General features: G+C 37.4%; 2 protein-coding genes across 4 annotated transcripts; one reads left to right on the plus strand and one right to left on the minus strand.

The window, feature by feature from the left end:
• Positions 1-975: 975 nt before the first annotated feature.
• On the minus strand, positions 976-5,077 carry LOC122051218 (pentatricopeptide repeat-containing protein At3g02330, mitochondrial-like). 3 transcript variants are annotated; one of them, XM_042612219.1, is made up of 4 exons: positions 2,297-5,077; positions 2,128-2,204; positions 1,825-1,978; positions 976-1,402 (listed from the first exon to the last, which is right to left on the minus strand). In XM_042612219.1, the coding sequence occupies exon 1, from the start codon at positions 4,752-4,754 to the stop codon at positions 2,499-2,501; it is 2,256 nt and encodes a 751-aa protein (XP_042468153.1). In that variant the 5' UTR covers positions 4,755-5,077; the 3' UTR covers positions 976-1,402; positions 1,825-1,978; positions 2,128-2,204; positions 2,297-2,498. The 3 variants fall into 3 exon arrangements, with proteins under 3 accessions (XP_042468153.1, XP_042468155.1, XP_042468154.1); XM_042612221.1 differs by having other exon boundaries at positions 1,854-1,978; positions 2,128-2,217; XM_042612220.1 differs by having other exon boundaries at positions 977-1,402; positions 1,854-1,978.
• A 10,304-nt stretch (positions 5,078-15,381) lies between these two features.
• On the plus strand, positions 15,382-16,029 carry LOC122050222 (putative RING-H2 finger protein ATL71). The gene has a single exon (XM_042611149.1). It carries the CDS (start codon positions 15,382-15,384, stop codon positions 16,027-16,029), a length of 648 nt encoding a protein of 215 aa, XP_042467083.1.
• The last annotated feature ends 619 nt before the right edge of the window (positions 16,030-16,648 follow it).

The following is a 16,648-nucleotide window of genomic DNA, read 5'->3' on the forward strand; positions in this document are numbered from 1 at the left end:
AAAAAAAATATTATGGTAGTGATGATATAATGTTGTGCAGTAGCTACTAAAACTTATAGCAGTTACTATGCAATAGCTGCTACAACTTGTAGCAGTTATTATGCAATAGCTGCTACAACGGTGCAATAGCTGCTACAATTGTGCAGAAGTTGCTACAACTATGCAGTAGTTGCTACAACTGTGCAGAAACTGCGACAACTGTGCAGAATCTACTACAACAGTGCAGAAGCTGCTACAACGATGCAGAAGCTGCTACAACCGTGCAGTAGCTGCTATAACGGTGCAGAAGCTGCTATAACGGTACAAAAGCTGTTACAACGGTGCAGTAACTGCTATAACAGTGCAGAAGATGCTATAACAGTGCAGTAGCTGCTACAACGGTACAGAAGCTGCTACAACGTGTAACAACTATTGTGTAGTAGCTGCTACAATGTTGTAGTAACTACATCACCTTTAAAAATTAGCAGTACAGTGATTGTTGCATGCAATCAGATGAGAGAAATTAAAAATTTTTATAGTTATTGCATGCAGATGAGAGAGAAAAATTGTTGCATGCAGATGAGAGAGAGATTAAAAAAAATTAGATTTTGGCTGTGTCAAATAGCCCATGTCGAATTTCGCTCACGGTCGCACATAAAGTGTCGCTTAGCATATCAAATTTATATATATATATATATATATATATATATATATATATATATATATATATATATATATATATATATATATAACAATCATAAATAAGTATATTTTATTCACGAAAGGTTTGATTCATTTCCATAGTAGCCTTCTTTGGATTACTGATTTGCCATTCCTGGGCCAATGGCATGGGCTGTAATAAAACTACTGGGCCGCATTCCTACTGCCCCGTATAGCCCATAATGGGTTGAACTAAGAAAAAAAGAATGTTTTAATGGGCTGCTCTTCATGATTTGGTATGCAATACAAGTAGTTGACGGGCATTGCTGGGATGATTTTGATCTTTAGGAGCGGAAGATAAACTTCAGTTCCATAGGAAAAGAAAATTTGAAATAGACAGACATTCATGTTTTGTACGTAAACATTGTGCTCAACTAGTCGTAGGAACACAAGCAAACACATTCATGTTCTGTGCGTAAACATTGCACTTCAACTAGTAAAATGAACCAACCGCGCTTAAACGCCCAGTAAGGAGAATCAGCAATAAATGAAATGGAGGGAGTAATGGAAGGAGCTTTTGAAGGACAAAAGAGCGAGCCAAAGAATTTCTAGGGCTACATCTTAGCAGCCTCTCCTACTATTGCAATTGTCGCACGTCCAGAACACTTGGTTTTCTCTGTTTCCATCATCTATGTTTTCGCTTGTTATGAGAAACCGATAAAGGAACCCTGAAGAATCAACAGCTCCAACGGTTTCAAAAATTCTGTTGAATAAAGGAGAAAAAGAGTCAAATAAATATTCAAGTCATGCAGCTTTAATGACTAAGTCAACTGATTTAAAAAGTCCAGAACAATCATAAAATCCTATGAACAAATGATGAAGTTTAAGTTCTACAAAAGTGTCATTTCATTTTCACTGCTTAAGCTTCGTGTATTGGATGGCTTTGCAATGGTTAAAGGATAGTAGTCTGACTCGGGCTTAAATGATAGCTACAATTAGTAATAAGTTATAAAATCTGGTTCTTGTCATGGGCTCTGTTGCATTATCTAATCAGTAAATCAACAAGGTGAAGGTGGAATCCCCTAGTTCGAGACAAAGAGACAATTTTGAAGCCTGGACAAATTGAGAAATCTGTACTAAATTCAAAATGGATTCCAACTTAAATAAGAAACAAGCGAGGTTTACATTGACACATTTGACTTCATTCAACTTACTCATGTGGTTTGCACATGCATAGTTGAATTCCAATCGACATGTTAGCTCCCTGAAATGAGCTTAGCTGACTTTCAAATCAGTTTGAGGAAATATGTAGACTTCTGCTTTGCACTGCACAGCTAACCTGGTCGAAGAAAAATCCTCAGTCAATTATTTCAGCAGAAACTAAATAAAAACAATGTTTGATACTTCATAAAAGAAAAACCTACAAGACAACTGCACAAAGTCTGAAAATCCTTGGAATAATTTAATATGTGAAGCGCAATAGCCTACCAGATTTTCCATCTAAGTTGCAGCTGCCAATGTGCTGAACACGCACATAGTATGAAGATAGGCATGAGGAAGTTTGACTACAAGAAACAACTGATGTCAAATAAAAAAAATGTTCACCATAAAAGGAATCAATAGTAGCAAACGAATGACTAATATGACTATATCACACCTGTCCAATGACATTTGAACTAAGCTTAATTCGCTTGGGATTACATAAGTGATTGATACATCCATGTATGTTTTCTTCAAGGAGGCCAAAAGGTGTGTGCGCATGGCATCACCGTGGTCCCAGACCTGAGCTACCAGCGAGTTGTTAAAAGTGCTTTCAACGCTAAGGAGCTAGCTACTAACATTGCAAAGGCTCTTTACTTCTAGGTAATCCAACTTAGCCCAGGCTCTTTTCTCATTCTTGGTCCTGCTAACTTCCTCATGTATTCAGCATCATGAGGTCTTCCTAGTTCACTATACAAATTGGATATGAGAACGGCTGTAGGAATAAGTTCGCCTTGCATTTTCATTACTTTATCTGTAGCTGACTCCGCAAGCTCTAGATTGCCATGAAGCTTGCAGGCAGATAAGAAAGTTGCCCAAATTGATACATCAGCTTCAAAAGGCATGTCAAGAATTAGACGTTTTGCTCTATCCAACTTTCCAGACCTACCAAATAAATCAACCATGCATGCATAATGCTCCATGCTTGGCATCATTCCATGCTTAGAAACCATTAGATCAAATATCTGAATCCCTTCGTCTACCAGCCCACAATGGCTACATGCTGACAAAAAAGAAACAAAAGTTACATGGTTCGGATGTATGTTATTTTTCTCCATTAAAGTATAAAGCTCTAGAGCCTCAAGACCATAACCATGTTGTGCATATCCAGCGACCATTGTGTTCCAGAGGACTATGTCCTTATATCTATGTTCATCAAAAAGTCTCCTACTCTCTTTCAGGGATCCACACTTAGCATACATGTCCACAAGAGAATTGTTGGTGTAGTGATCCATGGTCCCATGCTTTATGCATTGTGCATGAAAGCATCCCCCTCCTTTTGGACAAGATAAATGACCACAAGCCTTCAAAACACTAGAGAAAGTGAAGCTATTAGGCGATATACCTGAAGATGTCATTGTTTTGAAAAAATATATTGCATCAAAATATTGACCCGACATTGTAAGCCCTGATATCATAATAGTCCATGAAATAACATTTTGATATTCCATCTTGTTGAAAAATTCTAGAGCTTCATCAACAGTCCCATTTTTACAAAGACTATGTAACAGTGCATCATTAACCATCAGCTCTGATGCAAAACCATGTTTAATTGCATGGACGTATGTGATCCATTCATGTCCACAACATGAAGATAACAAAGCAACAAAGGTAGCAAGATCAAAATTGATATTATTATTATTCATGTCATTGAAGACGGATATGGCCTCTCTATAGTTTCCATTTAGCCCATGCCCAAATATCAAAGAGTTGTAAGACACAGTATTTCTCTCATGCATGTAGCCAAACACTGTGCAACTTTCCTTTATAGAACCACATTTAGCATACATATCAATCAAAGCAGTATTTACCACCACATCTTGTCGAAATCTGGACTTCTCCACAATCCCATGAATCGCCCTTCCCGAATCCAAAGACTTCAAACTACCACAAGCTTTGAGTACGCTAGATAAAGTGCAATCGTTTGGTAAAAAACCTTCCAACATCATGTCAATGAAATAATCCAATGCTATTTTGTCAAGTCCATTTCTTGAAAATCCACCGATTGTGGCATTGTACAATGCAATATCACATGACTCGGTACCCCGTAAAACCATTTCCATGCTCTCTGTATCTCCAAATCTGCTATACATATCGACGAGAGAAGTTCCAACAAAACAGTTAGAATCAAATCCCATCTTTAGAATAAGACCATGAAGTTGCTCTCCGATCCCTCTCTCTAAGTCCGAGCAGGCTTTAGTAATGCTCGCAAAACAAAATTCTGATGCCTTAATATTAAATCTCTTTCTTGTTTGCTTAAAGACCCATATAGCTTGCTCACACTCACCATGACTAACATATCCACTCAGCATAGCATTGAACATAACAGGGTCGTCACTTGGGCATTGGTAAAAAAGACTTGTAGCACCGGCCAGATCACCAAGTTTTGAGTACATATCAACAAGTGCAGTATTGACAAATGAGTCAGTTGCCCGTCCAGAGACAACAGCTTGTGCATGAATTTGCTGGCCAAGGCCCAAATCCTTTAGCTTCGAGCATGCCACGACTGAGGCTGAGAATATGAAAGGATTCAGCTCAATTTGCGACCTGTGTAACTCAGACAATAGACGCAAACCAAATGAAGGATTTCCCAGCTTAGAATTTGCAGAAATGAGTGTGGAATAGGAAACCAAGTTTGGTTCATCAATTTCATCGAACAATGCATTGGCATCACTGACGCTGTAAGATTTTGCGTAAAAGTTGAGCAGATGGTTGCAAAGATAAATATCATGCAAATATCCGATCTTGATCACACGAGCATGGAAGCATTTTCCCCCAAATAGAGAATTTTGAACTAAGGCAGATTTGATTCCAGAAACGATCCAAGAATAAGATGCAGAGCTGGGTAATCTCATTGAATTGCCTGAATAAACAACAATGGAGATGCCAATTATGCAAAATTAAGCCACTCCAGGAAGCAGAAAGAAGACCGACAGGCCTTTCTCAAACGAAACTGCTGCTGCTCGGGGGAGTCCCGACCGCAACAGGAAGCTCGGCGACGGCAAGGAAAGGACACCGATCGTTGGGCTTTGAGGTCGCTCGGCTCCTTGAAATGGCCACGAGGAGGAGATGCTCGTCGCGTTTGAGGTAGCTCGGTGGCAGATGGGATCGAGACGGAGAGCTCGCCGGGCAGGGTTGGACCGGACGTTCGTGAGCGCGTTCCGAATGCTCGTCGAACTGTTAGGGGTTTAGTTGCTGAGATTTATGAATAAATTTATTTATTGATTTTACGGCAATTTCCCAAGAGCTACCTGTGGTTTTTCGAATTCCTAGAATGCACCCCAAGATTTCATTCTTTCCAAAAGCGTGTACAATTTTCATTTTAGCTTCTTTTGTTCCTCTCTCCTTTGTATATAACATTCTCTTTTTTCTCTCCATTAGTCTCGTGGCTAACTCAGTGGATAACTACATGCGATAACTACTAGGGTGCGTTTGGTTCGAGATTATTTTTGATAACCTTGATTATCCATCCAAGGTTATCAACAAAAATCTTGTTTGATTTAGGTATTCGATGATTCCCAAGTAATGTTCCATGCCCGACACGTCAGCAAAAGGGTCATGTAGCCCAGAATCGGAAAATCTCAGAAAACTAAGGTTTTTGTTGATTCCGGGGTTAACGATTTTTTTTACCAAAAATATCCTCCGATAAGAAAAAACATGAAAAAAAGAGAAAAAATGTAAAAAAAATATTTAAAAATGTAAAAAAATAAAAAAATGTTTTAAAAAATTTTAAAATTTATTTTTTTTTAAAAAATAAATAAATAAATAAATAAAAAATTTTTTTTTAAAAATGATAAAAAATTTAAAAAAGATTAAAAAAAATTTATAAAAATTTAACATTTTTAAAAATGTTAAAAAATTTAAAAAATTTTTAAAAATAAAAAAAATTATAAAAATTTTAAAAATAAAAAAAATTAAAATTAAAATTTAAAAAATGTAAAAAAAATTAAAATATATAAATATAAATAATATAAAAATATAAAAACATTAAAAAAATAAAAAAAAACACATAAAAAAGTAAAAAAATATACAAGGAAAAAGAAAAGTAAAAAAAATAAAAAATAAATAATAATAATAATAATAATAATAATGATCCTGTCCGAACCAAGAGTCAGCGGACGCTGGGCACGTGGCGCTCTCTGCTGGATCCTCGAGTGCTCCGGCGAACCTGCAACAAAACCGAGCCGGGAGGGGTGCCCCGGCGACGGTCCTCCGACGCTCAAGTCAGGTAAGTGGTGGAGAAAGTGGCTGCCAAATTTATATTCTGCGTACCTTTGGCGAAGTAATGGCCTCTTTATATAGGACGGAGAAGGAACTGATGCACGCCCACCGAGGTGCGTACGTGTCAGCAACCCATGCCACGGTATGCACTTGTCAGAGAGCTTACCTGACACCATGCTGCCACAGTCCGAGCATGTTCTTTGATGGGACGGCAGGACCACCCGTTGTCAGACTAGAAGTAAGGCACAGCCATACGACTTGACGGCTGTCAGAAGATGTCCCCGTCTTTTACCCACCGTCTGACTGGGGTGCCCGGCCCGCCGGGCGGGCGATGAACGTCGTCCGGACGGCCTTGATTCTTTGCGCCGTCCGGGCGGCACCTCCTTCCGCTCGGTCATTACGCACTGCTTTATTTGAGCGTCGGACCCCTGGTCCCTACCAGGGTGCCTTTTACTATCAGATTTCCCTTTCTTCTGAGTCCGGTCGGCTCGCCCTTTTCCGGCGAGCCACTGGACCCTTTGACCTCCCCTCAGCGTTGACTCCTTATGGGGTTCCGGATTTTTACCGCCGGATCAAGCATGTTAGAAGTAGAGAATGTGAGCTAGATTTGAAAATCTATTTTGGAGCTTAATGTCAATTATGGACTTTTAATTTTCTTAAGGTTTCTACTTAATGATGGACACTTGATTGGTTAATTGGATCGATACATTTTCATGCCTAGTGAGGATAAGCCTTAATTGAGTGATGCACTTGTGTTATTGCACTCTAGAACTTGCTTTGATTCTTTCAAAACTATAATTCAATGGATTGAATCATATTAGTGAAGGGTAAATCAATTTGCTTTAATATTCTTCCACACAATATCTTTCTTATCTACTTGTTTATCATCATATCATTTCATTTCCTCTCATTTCTTAATCTTTTGGATGTGGGTACTTTGTTTGTTATATGATGAATTATTAGGCCAAGAGGACAAGGATTCAAGTGTGGGGGAAATGTGAAGTGGTTTTGAATGTTTGGATGCACTTGTTAATGGCTGAAAATTAAATTCAAGACAAGGATGGAATTTTTAAAGGATGTACTAGAGTTAAATGTTAAAGGCTGTAGAGTTTGCATTAGTACAATTCTATGGGTTGAAGTTTACAGAATTTCAGAACTTGGCTGTACTAAATTGGTTGTAGCTTGTGAAATCTGCGGATTCCAAGTAATTTGAATTGGTTAACTTGGAAGTTTCTGTTATGTGCTTTATGGATGTTCAGTATTGGAGTTGCTGACTCGAGCTCTTGGTTACTGAGAATTGTGTAATTTCTGCAACTTTAACTCAAACTATTTGAAGAAATATGTTCAAGAAGGTTCAGATATGCTAGAATTCGAATATTTTGATGATGTTGCTACCTATGGTGCTGTGCTATAGCCTTCAAATGACTGTGATAAGGAACAAGTGCAGCTTTAGAATTGTATCAAGTTGTATCAACCTTTTATGTTCAGCTCTCAATTAGCAAGGAAAGAACAGTGATTCTCTTACACTTACAGATTCAAATGAATTTTGGAAGTATCAAGAGGCTTAAATGGAAATTGGGAGCTATTTGTATATGATGAGTGTAATGGCTGGAAATCTGTTATGGAAGAGCAGAATTTTCAATTTAATTGGTGGACACCACACCATTTATGAAGCACTTGAAGATGGTATTATTGAATTTGAAAAGAAGAAATAGTGAGGAAGGAAGGCTTTAATTCTGAAAATCTGAAGTTGCAGGAAACTCAATAAAGTTGCTGCATTCTGTTCATTGGGCAGTTTTCTGTGCCAATTTTGGAGTTAAATTTTTAGCCAAATAAATTGAATTCAAGCTAATTGTTAGTGAGTAATTGAATGCCATAGTTCATAGAGATTTATCAGCAAAATTTGAGCTAAGTGTGAGTGAAACAGAATTCTGGAACTTAGAAATCTACAACTGAACAGCATGGGGATTTCTGTGGTTTTGTTTTAGCTAAATTTCCAAATTGGAAATAGATTGAAGTAAAGCCTTCATTTGTGGAGAATAATTGAGATGATCCATTGAGATTGGAGTTTCAAGGCTTTAATCCTTGAGTGAAATCAGAGGCTGAAATGAAACTGCACAGTGATGTTTTAGAGGGTGCTGTTTTGCTGGAAACTGAGTTATAGAAGATGAATTGTATTCAATAAGCATTCAAGATTATATCAATATAAAGGATTGTATCATAAGCTTTGGAAACAAATTAGATTCGGTACATTTGAATCTTCTAATTCATCTTTTCTGTTGAATATTTCAGATAAGAAGTGTTGATTCTGGGCAGTGCAGAAGAAGTGTTTTGCTGAACCCTGCGGAATTCTGAAGGCAGCTGATTGAAATGTGATTCTAGATATTATTTGGGATGTAAATTGCTATTGATATATGTCATTAAGATATCTTATAATGACATTAAAATTCTGAAACTGTAATTGTAGGAATCTGCAGATTTCTGGGCAGGTTCTGTACGAATTCTGGAAAATGAATTATAGCAAGATTGAATTGCTTAAATCCAGAAATTTTTGAGAGGATGATTTGATAGGAATCATAAGGGGCAAGATGAATTGAATCTCTGTAATTTAGCTGAATTTTGTAGTGAGATTTGATACAAAACAGGAACACATATTGAGTGGACAGAATTTGTATGTCTTCACTAAACAGCTGCTGTACTAATCTTGTAACTTATGTTCTGATCAAAAATGGGATTGAATTCAAGTTTTTACTGATTGAATGCTAAATGAGGGGCATTGTCAAGTACAACTATTCTATCCTTAAGCTAGAATGACTTGGAATTCCAAATCTTGATACACTATGCTGAATTCGTTGACGTTGCAGAAATATGCAGGAAATCTGTTCCTATAGTTCACGCATCTAATTGTTGAGTAATTGTTAGGTTTTATTGCTCGAGACTAGCAAAGCTTTAAGTGTGGGGGAGGTAAGGTATGGTCCAAGTTGTCTCATTGATTGAAGGCACAAGTAGAGAACAAGAAAGTTTATATTGACACCATATCAGTTGATGAAATGCTGAAATGTTGAGTGGAATTAGAAATGTAGAATTTTATATTAAAGGTGTGTTTAAATCCAGAGGGAAAAGCAGTGATGTTCTTGCATTGTTTGAAACAAATGTTGTTGCATTTTCTCCATGCTGTTGCAAATTTATTTGATAGAATTTTGAAGAATCAAAGTGCTGAAATTGGAAAATGCAGTGCAGTGAAGGTTCAGTTTGCATTTGTAAGTGCAGTTTTTGTGCCGGAATTTTGAAAGGCTAAGAATTGAAGCTAAGTAAATGAATATTACTGGAATTGGGAAGGAATGAAATGTTTCTCAAGGGTTAGTTTTTAGGGATGTAATCTTAGAAAAATTCTGAATATGAGAAGAAGAATAACCTTGCTAAGCTGAATTGAATTCTTAGAGTTACATTCATTGGAATTAAAGGAATGAGAATGAAATTGTTGATTGATGTTTATGCAATTGGAAGGAAGTAGTTAAGTAAGTTACAAGCTGCAAAGATTATCATATCAATCTTGGAATCTGCAAAGCTATATGCAGGAATGTTGATAGAATTGAAGCTGCAGTGTAAGAAAATTGTGAATTGAAGCTGTTTTGTGTGCCAGGAATTCAAAAGGGCTGAGAACGGGAAGGAAGTTAAGAAGATATACTTCAACTGAGAGTGAATGGATGTCTTTCTATGATTGAATCTAGGGGAGTAAGCTCAGATAGTTAGATTAAAAACAGCACATCTAACATTGAGTTTTCTGAAGTTGGAAGTGGTGGCCGGAATTCATTTATATAGCATTCTTTGTATCCATGTCTTCCACTTAAGCTAAATCTTTCTTGCTTATCTTTTCTTTGAGCAAATTTTTTTTTCTTTTCTTATCTTTTCTTGCAACTAATGCTTTGATGTGCACTTAATTCATATTCTTACATTTTCTTGTCCATGATTAACCTTTATATCGTGATTTGTATCCATGATCATGGTAGAGAGTAGAAGATAAGCAAGCATATGGTAGTTCAAGAAGCACAAGTAGCATGAGTGCCCTCCATTTTTGTGATTACATGTAAAATAGGATGAGGGACACAAAAACTCTTATCTTGTGAGGTTTTTAGTGTGAATCAATTTCAATTTATTCATGATAGATGGAAATTATTATGTGGCTAACCAAGAGTAAAGTTTTAAGTCCATGAATGCTTGAGATTTTGGAATGTGATAATCTTAGATGGTTTACTTTCTTTATTTTCTAATCATGTTTAGGAATTTGTTTCGGGGGTGCCATTTAAGTAGGATTTTAGTTTTCTTGACTTGAACGGGACGTTCAAGACTAAGTGTGGGGGATTTGATAACCATGATTTTACTGTATTATTTTGATTCATTTATGCATGGTTTTGATGTTGGTTTCATAGTTTAAATCATGGTTACATTACATTTTTGTGCATTGCATAGATTTTGGATTTAATTGCAAATCATATTATTTTTGGTGTTATTTGATGCTAATATTTAACTCTTATTTTGTAAGCATCAAAGGATCTATTTGGACTGAAATTGGGCTCGGATCAGAATTTAAACGAGAAGATCAAGCTTTGGGTTGATTTGGGGCCGTTCATCAAGAATAGGAGAGATCTGGATCATCCGTTGAAGATCTGGCCGATCCAACTTAATGGGGAGCAGATCTGAGCCATTTATGAAGATCCAGAAGTTTTGATCCAGATCTGAGTTCATTCAGCCATTGATCCAGCCGAATAAATTTGGACCGTTCATTTAAGACTGGGCGGATCTGGGCCATCCAGTGATGATCTGATCGATCCGACCTACAGGAGAGTAGATCTAGACCCTAGATCAACATCAGCACCTTCGGATCATATTTTAGGCAAACTTTCACCGTTGATTTAGCTCCGAATCAATCTCAGCCGTTGGTTCAAATCTGAGATCTGTTTAAATGAGAAGCTACAGTGTTCCAGCTTCTTCGTCGATTCCTCCGCGCTCAGCTCCGCGTCCCGGCGTTTTCTTCAGGATTTCGGCCCCATCCTCTTCCAGATCTACTTTTCAGTGAGCTTCATTGGCGTTGGAGTTTCTATCCATTGGCTTCCAAGTTTCGATCATCTGCTCGCGCCGGCGACTTTCTCTCCGGAGCACAGATCTGTTCGTGTGCTTTCTCTGTTTCAGCCATCATCGGAGGGATTCTTTGGTGATAGTGGCTCGCCCTCCATCAGAGAGCATCGATCCAGAGAATGCAGATTTCAGATCTGCAGAATTTCGATGCTTGCAGTTCATTTCTTCATCAACTTTTCCAGGAAGTTTTTCTCTGGTGCTGCAGGAGATTGAACTAAATTCAGTGGTTGAGAGCTCTTTCGTCAAGTCCGAAGTGAGGTTTCATCAAGGATCCTTGTGTGACGGCAAGGAGAGGCTTGTTAAAAGAGTAGATTTGATTAGAGATGGTTTAAATTTTGATTATGCAGTTTATTGTTTCTGCATTTTAGTTTTCTTAAGATTTCATTGTCGAATTTCTTGTTTCATGAAATCTGAACTGATAGTTATAGATTTATTCCTTTAGATCTCATTTCTGCAATTAAATTTTGTTCCTCTCGTTTCTCTAGCTGAGAATCTTTATTTTTGTTTTTGCAACTTTCCTTCCTGCAAATTCCATATTCGTATCAAGTTTCTGCATATGTTATTTCTGCAATTTTAATTCTGTCATAGTCCTTTTAGCTTCTTAGTCATAGATTATGTTATTTTTCCTTAGTTAGGATTTGATTACTGCTCAAGATCAGATTTGTTAGTTGCATTTTAATTCGCAATCTAGGATGTGAAGCAAAACTGATCATTCCCATTTTATCAGAAGAAAACCTCAAAAGGAGAATAATGCTAGTCTAATTTCAATCATTCTACTATTAGTTTTCTTGTGAGATTCGACTTGGGACTCCATATTACACGAGATTTACTTAAGTTAATTGAGTCCTTAACTCTTATTAATTTGATGTGCCACGTGACATGAAAATGGTAAACACCAGTGGGAAGTCTCAACAGATCATAGTTTATCGGAAGTTAAGCAAGGGAACCCTAGACTTGGGTTAACCAAGTTAGGGTTTGACAATCAATTGGGTAATTGATTGGGTCAAAGCCAATCGATCATGTGGTAAATTGAAAATCTTTCTTCGTGAAACAGAAAGGTTCTGAATTGATTGGGCAATCGATCAAGGGTTACACCAATCAATCAGGTGATCGATTGAGAGTTTTTCTTCGTGAAACAATAAATGTCTTAATCAATTAGGTAATCGATTGGGAGCACGCTTGATCGATCAGCTAATCGATCAAGAGGAGTTTTTTTTTCACGGAGCACAATGGCTTCCTCATGAGGAGTTTAATCGATCAAGTGAGAATAGAGAGACGTTGAATCAATTGGGGGTTGTTCTCGTGACAATAGAGAGATGCTAAATCGATTGGTTAATCGATTCAACCCTCTTCAATCGATTGATTAATTGATTAAAGTGAGGTTTTTCGTGAAGCACTGTGTTTTTCTATGCTTAATTGATTAGGAAAGTGCTCAATCGATTGGGAGAAGTTTGTGACAAACAATGGGATTCTAAATCGATCAGGTGATCATTTGGGAGAAGGTCGCGAGTGAACATAGGACTTATGAATCGATTCGGTGATCGATTAAGAAGCCTAGTAATCGATTGGCTAATCGATTGAGAGAAAAAGGGAAAAAAATCATTATGACGTTTGGACGGCTGGATTTGCTTGGATCTGACATGACAATCAATTCGGGGTAAGACCAATCAATTGGGAATCCTAATCCGCGGGATATAAAGGCGTTCAAAGATTCAAATTAATATATTTTTCTTCTTCGCTCTCTTCACCAGTTCTTGAAACTTCTTGGAGACAAGTTGTAACGACCCGGTCCTTCGGCCCATTTGGCGGTTCATTTGATGATTTCTCATGTCGTCGACCGTCGACCCTTGGTCGTGCCGTTACTCACTAGGTCTTTCCTCCCCTGGCCAGTGGATTTTCGCCTTTCCCAGGATTCAAACTCTAGACCTCCAGGCTTAAGTACTAGAGTTTATGAATCATGGTAGCCAAGTGATAGTCAGGATTCGAACTCTAGCGCCGCTCACTTGGCTACCAGGATTCATAAACTCTAGTACTTAAGCCTGGAGGTCTAAAGTTCGAATCTCGGGGAAGGCAAAAATCCACTGGCCAGGGGTGGAAAGACCTAGTGAGTAATGGCACGACCGAGGGTCGATGGTCGACGACATGAGAAGTCGCCAAATGGGTTGAACGACCGGGTCGTTACAATAAAAAGGCGCAAAAGTCAAATTAATATATTTTTCTTCTTCGCTCTCTTCGCCAGTTCTTGAAATTTCTTGGAGACAAGTGTTGCTGTATTTTTCAAGTATCAAGAGGCAATATATAGTAACAAGAGATCAAGAGCAAAAGTCATTCATTGTTTATTTATTTCCTTATTCTTTTTACATTTCTTGTTATATTTCTTGTATTTGCTTGTATAAGGTTTCTCCGTCTCCTAAAAGGAGGTTTTCATAGTATACTGTGAGTAATGAGAGTGGACTCTTAAATTAGTCATCTCAAGGAGGTGGATACCAAGTAAAATCAAGGGTATTAGCATTACTTCAAGTTTTTCCACTGCAAATCATCATCCACGAAGCAATTGGAGTTAATCACCCACCTCTAACTCCCCAAGTGTCCTAACAAAACTATCCATTGTACCACTTTTATGAGAAAATATCACGACTTAGAATGTTAAGTATTAAAATTTAAAAATAAAATATATAATAATAAATGAATGAATTAAATTGTAGAACACAAAGTGAGAGAGCTAAATTAAAATTGGATCTAGTTTCAAACTAAATCAAACAGTTAGGCACGGAGATAAGAATTATGTTGGTTCAAACCGGAATTGATTTAGAGTTGATTTGATAAAGTTATGATTGAATCAAATTTAAGATTTAAACAAGTTCTATCAATTTAAAATGAATTAGGGTATTTTTGAAAACATTTTCTTTCCTTTTCCTCTCCCTTTTCTCCCTACTCACGCTACAACCCACACCTTGCCATACACCACCATCGTGCCTTCTTCCATCCCTCTCTTTTATTTTTATTTTCCCTTCTTCTCCTTCTCTTTTACAACGACAGTAAACCTATAGTTTTTTCCTCTCCTCTTTTCAAGTACAAAAGTTCTCTTTTTTTCTCTAACAAGCAAGAAACATAGCATCTATCCTCTGCTAGCAACAAGAGCAACTCTCATATCTTTTTCTTCTTCTTGTATTTTCTTGGGTTTTTTTTGATACCGCAAGAATAACTCTGTTTTACCTTACTTTGCTCTCTTTGTGTTGTTGTCGAGCTCACCGACACTAGTCAATGTTGCTAACGAAAAAGGTAAAGTTCTCCTCTTTTTATTATTCCTCTTTATCTTCTCTTCTTTATTTTCCTCAAAAGTAACTATCTTCCTTTTATTTTTTCTAGCAAGCAACCCTTTATAAATAGTTCTTTTTTCCTTTTGTCCAATCATAACAACAAGAGAAATAAATTGTTCTTTTCTTCTTTCATATTTTATTAATTGAAGGAGAGGTGTAAAGTGTAAATTTTATTTTATTAATTTGTTAGTTAGGATGATTATTTAAATTAAAATGAAGATCTCATATACAATGTTAAATATTATGATAAAGTGAGATTATAAATAATTCATCTTTAAGTCGTAGATAAATTCTAGGAATCAGGATCACTATTTCAACAATAATCAATGACTAAATATTTTTGTATTGTATTATTTTTTAAAAAAATTTTGAGTCGTAGATAAGTTCAAGGATCAACGGATCAATTAGAATCAATGACTAAATATTTTGTAGTATATTATTTTTTTTAATTTATTGAATTTGTACCGGTTAAAATTCCTAGCTATGCTATTAGGAATAAGTTCCTCTTATCTAAAAGGCCGCCCAGAATAATGATTTATCTCTCTTTAACACCTGTGTGAGGGCGTTAATCTTTACCACATGAATTGCTAACTTAATTATCTTCAGAAGTACGGCCAATTTAAAAACTTATATTATCAAAACAAAATAAAATAATGAATAGCTAACTTAATGTTACTTTTGGTAATTTGTTGTCTTTTCGTAATCCAAATCACAGCTCACAAATTTGACTACATTCGCAAAGTCAACTCGCATGCCGCAATTTGGTTCGAAGAACCGTTGACTTTGAGATGATTCTTGATCGATAATGCCGGGTTACTACCCGTTGACATTGATAGAACGAGAAAACGGCCTTTCGATTGAGTTCAATAGTTCTTTAGATCAAGAAGTAAATCGAGCGATAGCGATCATGAGCAGCGGCGGCAACGGCACGAGCTCGGATCCGTACTACTTTCCCGGCGGTTCGCAGGGGCGGATAACCGGCTTCGGCTTCGGCGTTGGCATCTTCGCCGGCATCTTGGTCCTCGTCGGCACCATCACCCTCATGTCGTTCTTCTGCCTGCGGACCTCCCATGACGGCGGGGACACGGCGCCGCAGTCGCGCCGGCGGCGTCGGCCGGAGGAGGCGGCCGTTCCGGACGTGGAGGCGGCAGGGCTCGACGAGGAGACGCTGGGGAGTTACCCGAAGGTGACGCACGAGGAGGCGATGAGAGCCACGTCGGCGACGAGGACGACGGCGTCATGCTGCTCGATTTGCCTGGCGGACTATCGCGACGCCGACGTGGTCCGGCTGCTGCCGGAGTGTGGACACCTGTTCCACGTCGACTGCGTGGATCCGTGGTTGCGGGCGCGGTCGACGTGCCCCGTCTGCCGGGCGTCGCCGGCGCCGAGCCCGATGCCAACGCCGCTCGCCGAGGTCGTTCCGCTGGCGATGGCACGGCGGCCGGATCAATAAATTATTTGAACCGGTTTTTGTTTTTTTTTGTCAGATTTTTTTTTCATATCTGTACTGTTAGAATCACTTATCTCCGCCGTTGACTTTTTTCATTAGTTTTTATATATGATTCAGATTTCGTCCAACTAATTTAAAAAATATAAAATATTTCTTTCTTACTCGTCTATTTGATAAATTCAAATCACAACTACACGTACTCAGAAATCACAATTAAAGTTAAAATTCTCATTTATTTATTTATTTTAAAAAATGTTTTTTTTATCATAATTTATTACTTTCTTGATGATGTGCAAACAAAAAAGAGGTAGCATCAAAAAATAAGGATGAACATTCAGTTAATTCAGTTCATAAATTAATCGAATTAATCAAAAATTAATTTAGTATTAGTTAATCGAATCAAATCAAAATTTTACTAAAATTAAATTAACCGAATCAGTTATTTCGGTTAACATCGAATTAATTAAATTTATTTAAAATAATAATAAAAAAATTTATACAAAATTAATATTAAATTAATCGAATGCGAAGCAATGAACTTTTATTGCAAATGGGAAACAGAAAGGACATTACTGGGTCCAAGAGAAGAATTTATTGTGCCCAACTTTATTCTATTTTGTAA

The sequence above is a fragment of the Zingiber officinale genome, chromosome 3A, assembly GCF_018446385.1.
Source record: "Zingiber officinale cultivar Zhangliang chromosome 3A, Zo_v1.1, whole genome shotgun sequence".
Classification (NCBI taxonomy): Eukaryota; Viridiplantae; Streptophyta; class Magnoliopsida; order Zingiberales; family Zingiberaceae; genus Zingiber; species Zingiber officinale.